We start from the raw sequence: 13,093 nt of genomic DNA on the forward strand, positions 1-13,093 counted from the left end.
AAACCAAAAACATACAAAAAATAACAGTATCAAAACCAACACAGAACCGCAGGATATCACTCACAGCACATTAAACCAGAAACTAAGCTGTCACAATCCAAATCTAAAGCAACTTCAATCACTACAAACAATATCTAGAATGGATGGATGTCTCCACCAAAACCAACAAGAATAATTAAACTCAACCTATGAATCCAAATTTAAATAGATATAAATACTGTACAAAAGAAACACTTAATTAAATAAGCAAAAGCAAGCATCCACATTAACAGTCAAACCAGAGCTGATCCGTTCTAACATTTACTTTAGAAGGAAGAAGAGTCATTTCATTTGTGGCAAACCAAATTTGCATACACATCATTGATATTACAATCTACCACTACTTGCATACAAGACAACACGATAAATAATGTAAATAATTAAAGATTAAGCAACCAAACAATCAAGTAATTGAGACCTGAAAAACATCTTTAAACAAGCATAAACGCTGCTGAAAAGAACTTTATGCTTGAGGAACTTTTCGCGATGGGGAATTACTCTATGCAGATAAGTGAAATGTTGTCAATCTGGTTTCATAGTCAAAGAAAACACTGCCTAACATATTTGTTTAAACAAGTGCCACAATCCCTGGAAAAGTTGACTTTAGGTAATTAACAACTATAAAGCACATACACTTCTCGGATTAGGCATGTCCAGTGTTGGACACACATCAGCATCGACACCGACACGATACCCACACGATACCCACACTTATAATTACATTGAATTGTGTCAATTTTTCAAATTACTATCTATTAGTATCGACTTGTTAGTGTCTGTGTCGTGTCCGGGGTTCATGCTTCATAGCTAACAAAAAAATCAACAAGTATATATCAAATTTACTAGCCAAAGTAACAACATAACCTAACCATATCAAACAAAACTTCAATACAAATTCCCTGGATACATAACATAATGAGCATCATTCATCATAATAGTCGAGAGAACACAAATAATAAAAGTTAAACCAACAACCAACTGCATATTTAGAGCCAATGTTTGAGGTCTCTCCAACATCATTTTACAAACATACTACAACAATAATCAAAATCATCAAAACATCATAACAACACCATTCATAACTTGTGCATTACATGTCTTTAATAACATAATCTAATCAAAACATAATGCACAACACAATAGTTGTTATGTCAAAAACAACTACACAATAAAATAGCCATAAAATCAAACCTAAGAAGATCCTTGCAATGCATTTAAAATAATCTCAACGTGGTTTTCAACTAACTCAGCACGCCTCAGACGCAGTTTCACCTCTTGAACTCTCAACTTCTTATATCTTCTATCAAACTCTTTCCTCTCCGATTCCCCAAGCAACTCGATCCCCTTCTTAAACGCATCCATTTCCCTAAAACAAAGATGAGGCATTTCATCACTACTTTCCCCCTTTTCAAATTCATCTTTTGCAGGTTCGTTATCAATAACAGACGGTGACTCTTCCGGCATCGGTTTCTTAGCAACATTTTCCTTCTTGATACGTTTTCCTTTCCGAGAAAGTTGATTTTTGTGTTCCATCTGTGATTGGTGAGAATCAGAATGTGAATCAGAAGAGGATGCAGGTGATTTTGAGGGAGGCGGCGTTGTTTTTGTTGTATGAGATGAAGAGTGTTTTTTCCTTTCCATTGAGATTAGGGTTAATTTGTGTGTGAGACTGAGAGCAACTGTATTTATAAAAGGGCTCAGGCCAAAATATGTAATAATAAGGTATTGAAAAATATTGTATTTTTTTAACAAAATATTGAATATTTAAAAAGTCGAATGTAATGTAAGCCGGTCCTAATTTTTTAGAGAGACAAGCTCCTCCTTCCTTCTAAAAGGGTGATTTTGGGTCTTTTTCGACCCAAAATCATCCCATTTGCATCTTTTTTTATTTGTTTTAATCTAAATAAGTGGTTTTCACATAGATTAAGATTTTCTTTTGTGTGTTTTTTTGTGATTTCGTCGTCCCATCTTTGTGCAGTGTTTGTATTCCCGTCTTCTTGTGGTGTTCGTTTGATTGAATTGGAAGATCAACCTCGGTCAACTACTGATGCACACAGTGATTAAGTTCGTCACAGATGCAGATTCGGAGGCATAGGTATTTGGGTTACTTTAATATTATCACATTATTTGTAGGCATAAGTATGCCGTTTTATGCTATTAACTTGGATGTTGTGAGTTTGTTCGCAAATTTATCCTTTTTGTTTTTAGTGCTATTGAATTTGTACTTGAATCAGATGTACTATACCAATTTGAATGAATAAATATCTTTTATTTTAGTAAAAAAAAAACAAGTTGAATGTAGGATTGTCAAAAAAAAAATTGAATGTAGGCATGACATTGACTGAGTTTGAGTTCGAGCTATGGATTTTCTCGAATTTAAAAGACAAGGGTGGGGTGGGTAATGGCGTCATTGATATCCACCTCGAATTTGCCCCGCATATATCTAATTACATTTTGCTTGTCTTAAATTTTTAAATTATAAACCCTTAAACAAAGTTTTAAATTATATTCATATGTTTATTTATATTTTTTATTTTTTATTTTTTGGTTACATGTTTGTTTTTATTTTTAAGTTTAAACAAAGTTGTTTTATTTATTTATTTATTTATATTCTTTGTTTCAAAAAAATCATATTGTCGAAACAAATTAGTTTTTGACTTTTACCTCATTTTTTAATAAAAAGTATCAAAATTCAACGAAAGTACATATTGAAGTGACGCGGAATGAAGATACTTGAACCACGGTGATAACGAACTTCATTGGATATAAGTTTGGAGTTCTATTTTCCATATTCGTTGATAATTGGAACTCATTTGAGGAAACTCGAATTTTATGGGTTTGGAAAAGGCAAAATTCGGCCGCCCCATTATCATGCCATGCCTAGTTGAATGTACAAGATTTTAAAAAAAAAAATCAAATTTGTCTTCTTATGATATATATTAATATTTTTCTTAAAAAAATTCTCTTGTCAAGATTAACGGGAAGATTTTAAAATTTTATGAAATTGCTTCGCAATAGATTTTTCGTTTTTCGGTCGATTTTAGGGTTTATAGTCATTTTTTGGATTTTCGGCCGATTTTAGGTTTTTCGGCCGATTTTTTGGATTTAGGGTCGATTTTTTGTTTTTCAACTGATTTTTCGTAATAAATAAGTTATGTCTTGGTTAGAGATTCGTGCATCAAATATGAGGTCTCTGGTTTGAAACCGATAAAAGAGGAACTTGAGAAATCAAAAGGAAAGAGAGGGTGCAAGACTTAACTTTCAAGAGGTTCAAAAACACAAATTCATATTTTAATAATTTGACGGGGTGCATGTGAACCCTCAGATTCCAATGTGGCTCCGTCAATGTGTGGTACGCAACCATCAAAATATTCGGTGTGTGGAAGTGGAGGATATACATAGTAAGTACGCAATCATTTCAGTACATGGTACGGGTTCTGGTACGTGGTAGGCAACCCTCAAAACGTAAGATGAATTAAATTAACCGGAATTACAGGAAACAACAATACATTCAATGTTTGTGTGGAATGCTAAACCAGTGACAAAAGCAGGCACAATCAAAATAAACAAACTCCTAACAACTAATTGTTCAAGAAACCAAGATGTTTGTCAAACTACTAAAACAGACTAAATTGTTAAGAGTACATACCAATAGCAAATAAAAACACTGCAATAAAACCAAATTGTTCATGATCAAAGTAGTTTCTTCAACTTCCGGTATGTCTCACTGCCCTGACATTCAAGAATCGTGGAGGATTGTCAAGAGTAAACACAATCTTATCGCCATCTTTCAGTTTCAGCTTTCTAACAAACTCATACCATCCACCACCTATATGGTATTGAGGTGGTTTTCTGTCATTCTTCATAACATCACAGCAGGTTGTTTCTTTAGTGTTATCACAAACTACATGAATTGGTTGACCCTGACGAAGCGAACATCCAGTGCTGATAAATTTTGGAAAATGCTGCATAAATAAAAAATGTAAAATGTAAATAAAACTGAAAAATATTAACAGAAACAAATAAATAGACATGAGAATTGATCAAGATTATACTTACCAGCACACTTTTTCCCTCTGCAGTAGCGTTGCTCACTTTAAACTCCCACTTGTATTGAAAAACAACTAACCTATTGCACGTGAACCAGTAAGGTAACTCAGTAGGCCACTCCCTATAAAAATTTCTACGCCATAAAATGATGAAGGGATTCCGCATGAAAAGTGGGATGTTTTTAAGGCTAAAAGTAGGTTTGTTGATAGATTCTCAAAACATTATATTTCAATGACTGTGAAAAACATACCAATAGTTAACAAAATTAGTTTAGTAAAAGTATTATGTTTTTTGACGAATGCATTTCTTAATTGATGTGCAAAAATCTTAACGACACTCATTTTAAAACAAATGGAGTACTTTTTAATGGTGTTATATCATCAAGGTGTGCCAGATAGAACAAAATACGGATACATTCCTAGGGTTGCCATACAAAGAACTGAAGATCAGCAAAACTTACTAGTAAGCAACTAAGAAATTTACATTTACAACAAAACCTTGGTATCCTCAAACCTGTAAATTAAATGACAGTCATCAACTTCATGATATGCACACGCAAATCATGAGACTAACAAAACTAAAAACAAAATACAAAATGTTTGCAATCACTAACTAACCTTTCTTTGTCCAACTTTTTGACCACATCAAGCATAGCATGTATAATCATTTTCTTCACCTGTAACCAAAGAAAGCATAAAACAGTACACACAATCTATTGATACAACATTATGGTATAAAACGGTAACATAGATATGACAATAAAAAACTATCGAACCTTCAACAAGTAGAAACAGTTAATATTAGAACCTTGTCATTACATAAAAAGGTACAATAACACTAGATAAATAAATCTAAAATCTAAAACCAGTACTCTTAATTTACAAGAGCTGTTAATGACTTTTCAAAGAAATTCAATTAAAAGTGTTCCGATTTGGACAAATGCAATATGACAGTGCCAACAATAGATGTAATGTACTGAAAGTCCCCAATCAGCAGGCCCGATTGTTCTGGTAGGTCAAGTCCAAATTCTTAAACAGCTATGAAGCTATAATCAAAATATAGTTGAAAGTAGTAGCTAATGGCATAATAGGAGATATAATATCTCAAAATATTGGATAAGCGTATAAACAGAAGAATCAAATCCAAAAAAGTGGCCTGGCATACCTCCAATGTGTCCTCTGCGAAACTGTGATTTATCGGAAGTTTGCGGATTTCCTCTGTCAAACGGACACACTCACCAACATTTTCAGGAGAGACAAAATCAAGTGCAACCTTGGTGCATGACTGCAAAACAATGATGGATATCGTTGACAAGCATTAGCTAGAAAGAAAAACAATATAACAGGACAAAAAAATGAGCTAGTGGTAAATGGCCAGTGTAATATGTAAGAAAGTGTTGGTTCACCATGCTGTTATTGTGAATATGGAAGTATCCAACTATAAAGACGGTCTCAAGTCATTATCAATAGTATTTAACCATAGTTATAGTTATTCTCTCTTTTTCTTTTAACCATATAATAAAAATTTACACCTTCATTAAAGATGAAACAAATCCACCATGTACGTAAATTTTACCTTCAAATTCCTGACTTGGTGGGGGCAGCCAGCGGGAATGAATACAGCATCTCCTAGCTTCTGAACAAAAGTCCAAGGCTCAATTCCTACAAGTCAATGTTGAATTGTTAACAAAATGGAACAAGTCTATTGATCAACATTCCACAAACCAAACATACAAAAAATTATAAATACTACTAACCATACTCCTCCTTAAGCCTCTTCTTATGCTCGATAGTGAGATAAAAGGTCTGATCATGGATGGGGTGGATTACCTACATTACCAAAAGATATGTCATTCAAGAAAATACATATATAATGAGTGAACGGCCATCAGACTTTGAGATAACTTATTCACGTAATTGACTTTACCTGCTTTAAAGGAGAGCAATGAACATGCCTGAACTCTCTGAAATGCTTGTTCAGATATTCATTCAATTTAGGTACATCCTCTCTCCGAAAAATATCCCAGAGAGCACCATCTAAACTATTTAGCTCGTCTGAATCAGTTATGGAAGAAGACGGGTCATCAAGCATGTCAACATTGGTATCTCCGTCATGATTATCACCGTGTAGCTCTCTCTTGTCTTGCTCAAGGTGCTTTTGTTTCAATTTCTTTATTGCAGTAATGCTCGCAGTTTCCAGTTCCACTTTAGCAATATGAGTCAACACATTTACCTAAAAAGCCAAATTATAAAAAAAAATATCAATCAATATAAGCACCAAAAAGTTCCATAATACATTCTAGAAAAAACAATCTAGGAAAGACACAGAATTGAAACATACAACATCAGACATATCACAATGGAGCTTAGTCACAGAATCACCCCGTCCAAGCTCTTGAGCAAATCCATAAGCAATATATGTTTTTGGTTTCATGTGAACATTATCAGGCAGCTTCAAAGCAAGGTTAAGAGTGCCTTTGAAAGGATCTGTATATTCTTTATACGGCAAGGAAGATATGAACTCAGCACAATGATGAGGCAATCGTTCCTCAGATAAATTAGGAGGCCAATCATCCAATTTCAATACCTGAGGCCAATCAAGCTGATCCTTACGACCATTTGTGTATCCAGTAAAGAAATGGTGCACATTAAAATTTCTCTGCATTGAATCAACAAATCAAATAAAAATCCAGAAATTACCACTAATAGACACGGGAAGTTAAAGAAAAAAAATACTAAAACTAAGCAATCATTTGAGAAGCTCATGATTAAGAAACCAAAACAAAATCCACGATCAAGATTGAGAAATCGAACAAACCTGACACCAATCTAAGCAATCAATAGCCTTCACATCCGAAAATGACTTGTGATCGGTATCACTTATCTGGTGAAATGCACGCCACATGACAAGCGGATCCCAGCTTAAACCGGATGTACATGATTCAAGAACATTGCTGACAATTACAGGCTCCCTTTTTCTCCAGTGGCATTGAAAATGTCTTAAATCCTTCTCATGACTATGTAGATCTATAGCTCTAGGACAGTATAAAAAATTGTCATCGGAATGTTCACGAAAAGCTGCCTTCCTTGTGTTATCGGGTATATCATCTGCATTGTTTCTAACAACCTTCAAACAAGAGCAGCTATTGTCAAGAGTCTCCTCTGCATATTTAAGCTTAATTGTTTCTTTAAGTTGATTTGCTTTACATACTAACTCAGAGACGCAATTTGGCGGAAGCATGCTTTTCAACTCAAGGAAACCATGATCACATTCATTATTGGCTTTCGGACAGGCAATGCTGCCATCGCTGTTTGCATGCCACCCAGATTGTGACCATACATGAGGTGGGACGGCAGGATGAGATTCATTTTCTCTGATTATTCTCTCTTCATTTCCACCATGCAGATAATCTCGCCCTCGGTTGATAAACTCAAACTCAATTGGATCTGCACCACCTAGAAGCTTCCCACGACGAAGCTCCCAAGAACAGTCGAGACAAAGGTCAAACGAGCATTTTGTACAGCTTCGGTGGTAGTCAAATATTGAAGTTTGGCAGTTATCACTGCAAAAGTGTTAAGACAGCGATAATATAGCATTAGAATCATAACTACGAAAACAAAAATATGCCAAATAAGTACCTACCAATAAGCGGTCTCGTCTTTAGAGCAATCCGCTGCTTTAATGTTTATCTCGGAGAGTGAGAGCCCTGTAATGTTTATCCCAAAAGCAAATTAAAAAAATATATTGTTGGTTCACAAGACAATTAGGAAGTTATTTAGAATTTTTCCTGCACAAGTGATAAAACTAGAACCACAAAACATAATTTGCATAAAACAGAAGCACAAATTACACAGACGCTCAAAAACTAAGCATGCACACAGCAGTGAAAAAACAGAATGCAGTAGCAATGCACTAAGCCAGAAAAAGCACAGAAGCAAGCAGTAACACACAAATAAAAGAAACAACACAGCGGCAGCAGCACATTAACGCAGTAACGCAGAAATGCACATACCAGTAAAAATGCAATTATGCAGAGATTTAAACAACAAAAAAAGTGAAAACTACTAACAAAAATTAAAAATCAAGATTAATAGAGAAGAACAGTAGAGCACACCAGAATTAATTACGAGTTCACCCCCAAAAAGATGACCTACATCTCCGGGCTGCTCCCTCCTTCACTATCAATCAAAGAATTTGGATCAATATTACAATAGAGAACCCTTGATTCATGCCCCTTTTTATATTCAAAATGAACAATAAAAAGACATTATTTTCTCTCATACCCTTGATCCCTCACTCATTTTCCCCCTGTTTTCCTCGCACTCACTTTTTCTGTTGGAATCTGATCAAGTCCAAGCAATTCTTGAACCTTGATCTAGGAAGTAGCTTAGTGAACTTTAGATATATGCATGCATGAGATGAAATACAAACTTAATCAACACATGCTAAGTCTTAAAATTGGGAGTTGAGCCTAACTCAACCCTACAAAATCGACTTGTAAGGTGAGGATTGCGGCCCAACGAATCTTGAAGAGGCTCTGATACCATCTTAGAAGTTGGGCTAACTCAACATTTATAAACCATATTCAATGAACATGTAAAAAATAGTCAAAAAAAGAACATGCAGTAAAAAATAGTGCAAAGCAGGATATCAATCAAATATGCAAGTAATCAAAATTCAAAACCATGAAGCATATGCAAAGCAAATCACATTAATAAGAAGATAAACAAAAAATACCTAATATCTTAGCTTCTATATCCTTCTCAGCCATCTGTTGTAGATCTATTTGTCTTAAATATGGAAGAAGATATTCCAACATATACCTGGATAGCACAACATCATCAGCAGCAGCGGCATCATTAACCTTTGTTTCCTCCTGAGAAATACAATCATGTTTCATTTTTCCATCAGTACTCCTTAAAGCATAACTTCCTTTACTATTATTACCCATTTTTCTCTTTCTTCCATAAAGTTCCTTCTTTTCTTTCTTAACAAAATCACCATCTTCTTCCTCCTCTTGTTCATCATCTTCAGAACTAGAAATAATAATCTTTCTTTTCCTACCACGATTTTCCTTCTTTTTCACAACATCATCAACAATAATCTTTCTTTTCCTACCACGATTATCCTTCTTTTTCACAACATCATCAACAATAATTTTTCTTTTTCTACCACGATTATCTTTCTTCTTCTCTTTCCCTACATCATTTTCATCCAAAATAATCTTTCTTTTTCTACCATGATTATCCTTCTTCTTCTTCTTCTTCACTTCCTTTTCTACCACATTACTCTTTCCCTTTCCGACAACAACAACAACAGAAGAAAAACTACATTCACCTGTTTCAGCTTTCTTGTCTGTTTTTTTCTTTCTACCGCGTTTCTTTCCAGAAGAAGGTGCCATTGCCACTGCCACGTCATCTCCATTACCATCATCATCTTTCTCTAACATTTTCCTTAAAGCTTCTTTCTTCTCCGCATTACTCTTTCTTCCTCGTTTCTTTTTCTCTGTAACTGTAGCTGGAATAACTTTAACATCACATTCAACAATTTCTATACCATCTTTCATCAAAGCCATGGAATCTATGAATGCATGAATGGAAACTCTTCAAATGAAGTTTTTTGTTTGAATTTTAGTGGTATTTTATATTTTATTTATTACTACTACTGTAACAAGCAAGCAAATGCAAAATGAAATGTAAGCAAATTGTGATTGTGATTGTGATGATGAAATGAAGACTTTTTTTGGGTATCTTCTGCTTTTAAAGCAGAGAAACGGACATGTGATGCGATTAGACTTGACCCTGCATAATAATAATTGTTAGTAGTGTTTTCAAGGGAAGGAGGATTTTTTCAATCTGAGCTAAAGATTGTGTTTGATGGAAATGTTCTTTTTTTTTTTTTGACTCATCTTTGATGGAAATGTTCTATTTCAATTTTTAATTTTTCCAATATATTTACCATTTAAAGTGAGTTTTTTTAACTACTAAATTTAGTTTAGTAGCGAGGGATTTGAGTAACTACAAAAAGAATTGCAATATTTATATAATTTATATTAATCAAAAAATCATTGTAAGTATATCAGATATTAACCACCCTACTCACTTTAGGGGAGTCAGAATCATAGTCGTACTACTAATCAGTTAATCTCTGATTTCTAGATTAAGATTGGGTTGATGAACCAGCTCATTAACCCATATTTTTTAATATAATGGACTTCAAAAAAACATTAGTCCAAATATAATAAGCATTTTTGCTCCTAATCTATATAGTCCATATGAATATCGAACTCGATTGGACCTATGACCTCATATATACTATTTAAACCCTAGACCAAATCTATTGACTTCCATCTAAGGTGAATAATGTTAAAATTTCTACAATTTTTTTTATAAATGAAATTCTGCTTAAAATGGTGGAAACGAAAGACTCTTCTAAATCTCCCACAATCCTATTTTCATGTGTAAATTTTTACCGAAAGAAATGTTAGATTTCGAGAACCAAAACAAAAGAATTAGTCCAAATATAATTAGACCAGCCTACTAACTTTTGCGGAGTCAGATTTTTAGAGTTAGACCGAGTTAATGGACCGTCTCATTAACCTACATTTTTTAATAGAACGGACTTCAAAAAAATTAGTCCAAATACATTTAGGCCTTTTTGCTCCTAGTCTATTTAGTCCATATGAATATCAAACTCGATTAGGTTAGTTCGGGTTATGGGTCGGCCCGATATCAACTATTTTATATGATTTTTGCAAAGATAATATTAATAAAATCATAAAAAATAACATCTAATTAAAAAAAATGCAGTTGACGTAGCTACCCCAAACAAATTAAAGGATTCGTGTACTACATATAAAAATTACAATCAAATAACTTGAACTTAGTTTTAAACCACCACCACACCTGAAGTTTAATATTATGTATCACGGAATCTGCGTCATACTCTCTCGGATTAAAAATCCAATTATTTATAGCTTTTCAAATATCCAAATTGTTGCCAATCAAATCGCTTTAAAGATATCTTTAATTTTCAAAAAAACAAACCTGTAGGCCATTGGAAATACGAGCACGAGAAACTATTCAGGAAAGCATTTTGTATACCCAACTATTTTTGGATGACGCACCACACCCTCACAAAATATATATATATATATATGATAGAAAAGTAAAACTCAAAAAAAAAAAAAAAACCAACTTAAATGGGCCGGAGGTAAAAGTAATGAGCCCAACAATTTGTCTTCTTCAACCTAAGCAATGGTAGCCATAAAACCACCTTCATCGCAGCACTCAGGAATTGGAAAATAAGTTTAGGGTATGTTTGGTTCGGGGGTTTTGGAGGGGATGGGAGGGGAGGTGAGGTGATATTTTCAATTTTTTATGTTTGGTTCAATTTTTTAGGAGGGGAGATGAGGGAAGGGGAGGGATTCAAAATACATTTTAGACCAATTTTTGCTTCCCCCCAAATTGGGGGGATTTGGAGGAGAGGGGAGGCATTAATTGTTATTACAATTTTAATTATGTTGACATAATTATCCTTATATTTATTTTTAAATACCAAAATCATCCTTACTTGCATTTTTAATGTTGCTAACTTGCTATTTTTTTGTGTCAAAAAAAAGACTTGCTACTTTTTTATTATAAAAAGAGAACTTGCTATTTGTTTAGGTTTTTGCTTATGTTAATTATTATTCACTCACACAGACATATATAATTTGTTTTCAATTTTTTTTTTTGGATTCGTTGATATTTCTTATTTCCTCACAATTTTCAATCTGTTGCATCGAATATACAATTTTGTTATATAATTGTTTTGCCTACGTTTATATTTTGTTACATGTTACATGTATATATATATATACTAGACCCTTACCCGTGCGATGCACGGGTGTAATGCGTTGTTTTATATTATAATCGGAGAAATTGAAACAATAAATATTTTCAAAATAATAAAATAGAGAATCCGAGATTCAAACTCCAATCATAGCATGGTTGAAGTGTTTTCGCTTAATTAGTCCACAAATAAAAATATCAAATTTATAATTAATTAGAGCATCTAGTTTTATAAATCTATAAATAGGGGATTCGAACAACTTCTCAATAGTCATTCTTTGTGTTTGCATTAAATCATCGGCTAACGGAACAACAATAGGACCAGTAATCTGAATCACACCTTGGATTATTTGGAAGTTAGTATAAAAGATCAGTTAATTGACAAAAAAATGAAAATGACACATTTAAATGATACATAGATAATAGATTTATGTTGGTTTGTAATTACCATAGGAATGCTAATTTGAATTACTCCACACAAAAGACCCGCAAATTCGTAAAAGAGGATGAATCATATGAACAAAAAAATGACACAGATTAATGCGAAGTATTTAGTTTTGAAAAAAAAATTGGATGTAATCATCACAAAAATACCAAAACCACTAAAAGAAAGAGATTAAAACAAAAATTAAGAAGAAGAAGAATGATGGTCACCCATTTGCAAAAAGGAAATATTACAAAACAATGGTAACAAATAATCACATAATTTGGAAATGGAGAGAAGCATAAAGTTGCATGAATGAATGTAATATATATATAGGGGGTAAGGGATATGCACATTTAAGGAAAAAAAAACTTGAAAAGAGCATATGAAAAGATAATGCATATAAATGGTGAATATATTATTAGGCATATAATTTCTTCAAAGTAAATGTTGCATATGAAAAGAAAAATGAAACGGATACATATTGATTGGTGGGCATTGGAAGAGGAGCAAGAATTAAATTAACTACTAAATTGAGTTTTAGAGAGAAATAGAAAGTGATGTGGCAGAGTGATTTAATTGGATGTATTGGATGACATGGCTAAATGAAAACATTTGATTGGTTTAAGTGAATTAGGGTTTAGATAAACATTAGGATAACTATTTAGGAATTATATATATATATATAATTTTTTTTATAAGATTAAATTTTAAATTTTTGTGTGCATTTAAATTTTTATAAATTATT

At 33.1% G+C, this 13,093-nt stretch overlaps 1 protein-coding gene across 1 annotated transcript; it reads right to left on the reverse strand.

The window, feature by feature from the left end:
- Positions 1 to 3,474: 3,474 nt before the first annotated feature.
- On the reverse strand, positions 3,475 to 9,971 carry LOC123911554 (lysine-specific demethylase JMJ25-like). The gene is made up of 11 exons (XM_045962993.1): positions 8,827 to 9,971; positions 7,732 to 7,795; positions 6,907 to 7,651; positions 6,430 to 6,747; positions 6,016 to 6,321; positions 5,846 to 5,918; positions 5,665 to 5,750; positions 5,254 to 5,373; positions 4,707 to 4,765; positions 4,099 to 4,168; positions 3,475 to 4,004 (listed from the first exon to the last, which is right to left on the reverse strand). Exons 1-11 carry the CDS (start codon positions 9,662 to 9,664, stop codon positions 3,747 to 3,749), a joined length of 2,937 nt encoding a protein of 978 aa, XP_045818949.1. The 5' UTR covers positions 9,665 to 9,971; the 3' UTR covers positions 3,475 to 3,746.
- Positions 9,972 to 13,093: the final 3,122 nt, after the last annotated feature.

The sequence above is a fragment of the Trifolium pratense genome, linkage group LG2 (genome assembly GCF_020283565.1).
Source record: "Trifolium pratense cultivar HEN17-A07 linkage group LG2, ARS_RC_1.1, whole genome shotgun sequence".
NCBI lineage: Eukaryota > Viridiplantae > Streptophyta > Magnoliopsida > Fabales > Fabaceae > Trifolium > Trifolium pratense.

Bases quoted from the DNA above. Each gene is read 5' to 3' on its own strand.
- LOC123911554 (XM_045962993.1), bottom strand. From the start codon at position 9,664: ATGGCTTTGATGAAAGATGGTATAGAAATTGTTGAATGTGATGTTAAA. The intron at 6,748-6,906 runs GTTTGTTCGATT...GATTCAATGCAG, and splicing joins ATTGCTTAGATTGGTGTCAG to AGAAATTTTAATGTGCACCA. The intron at 5,919-6,015 runs GTAAAGTCAATT...TTGGTAATGTAG, and splicing joins ATTGCTCTCCTTTAAAGCAG to GTAATCCACCCCATCCATGA.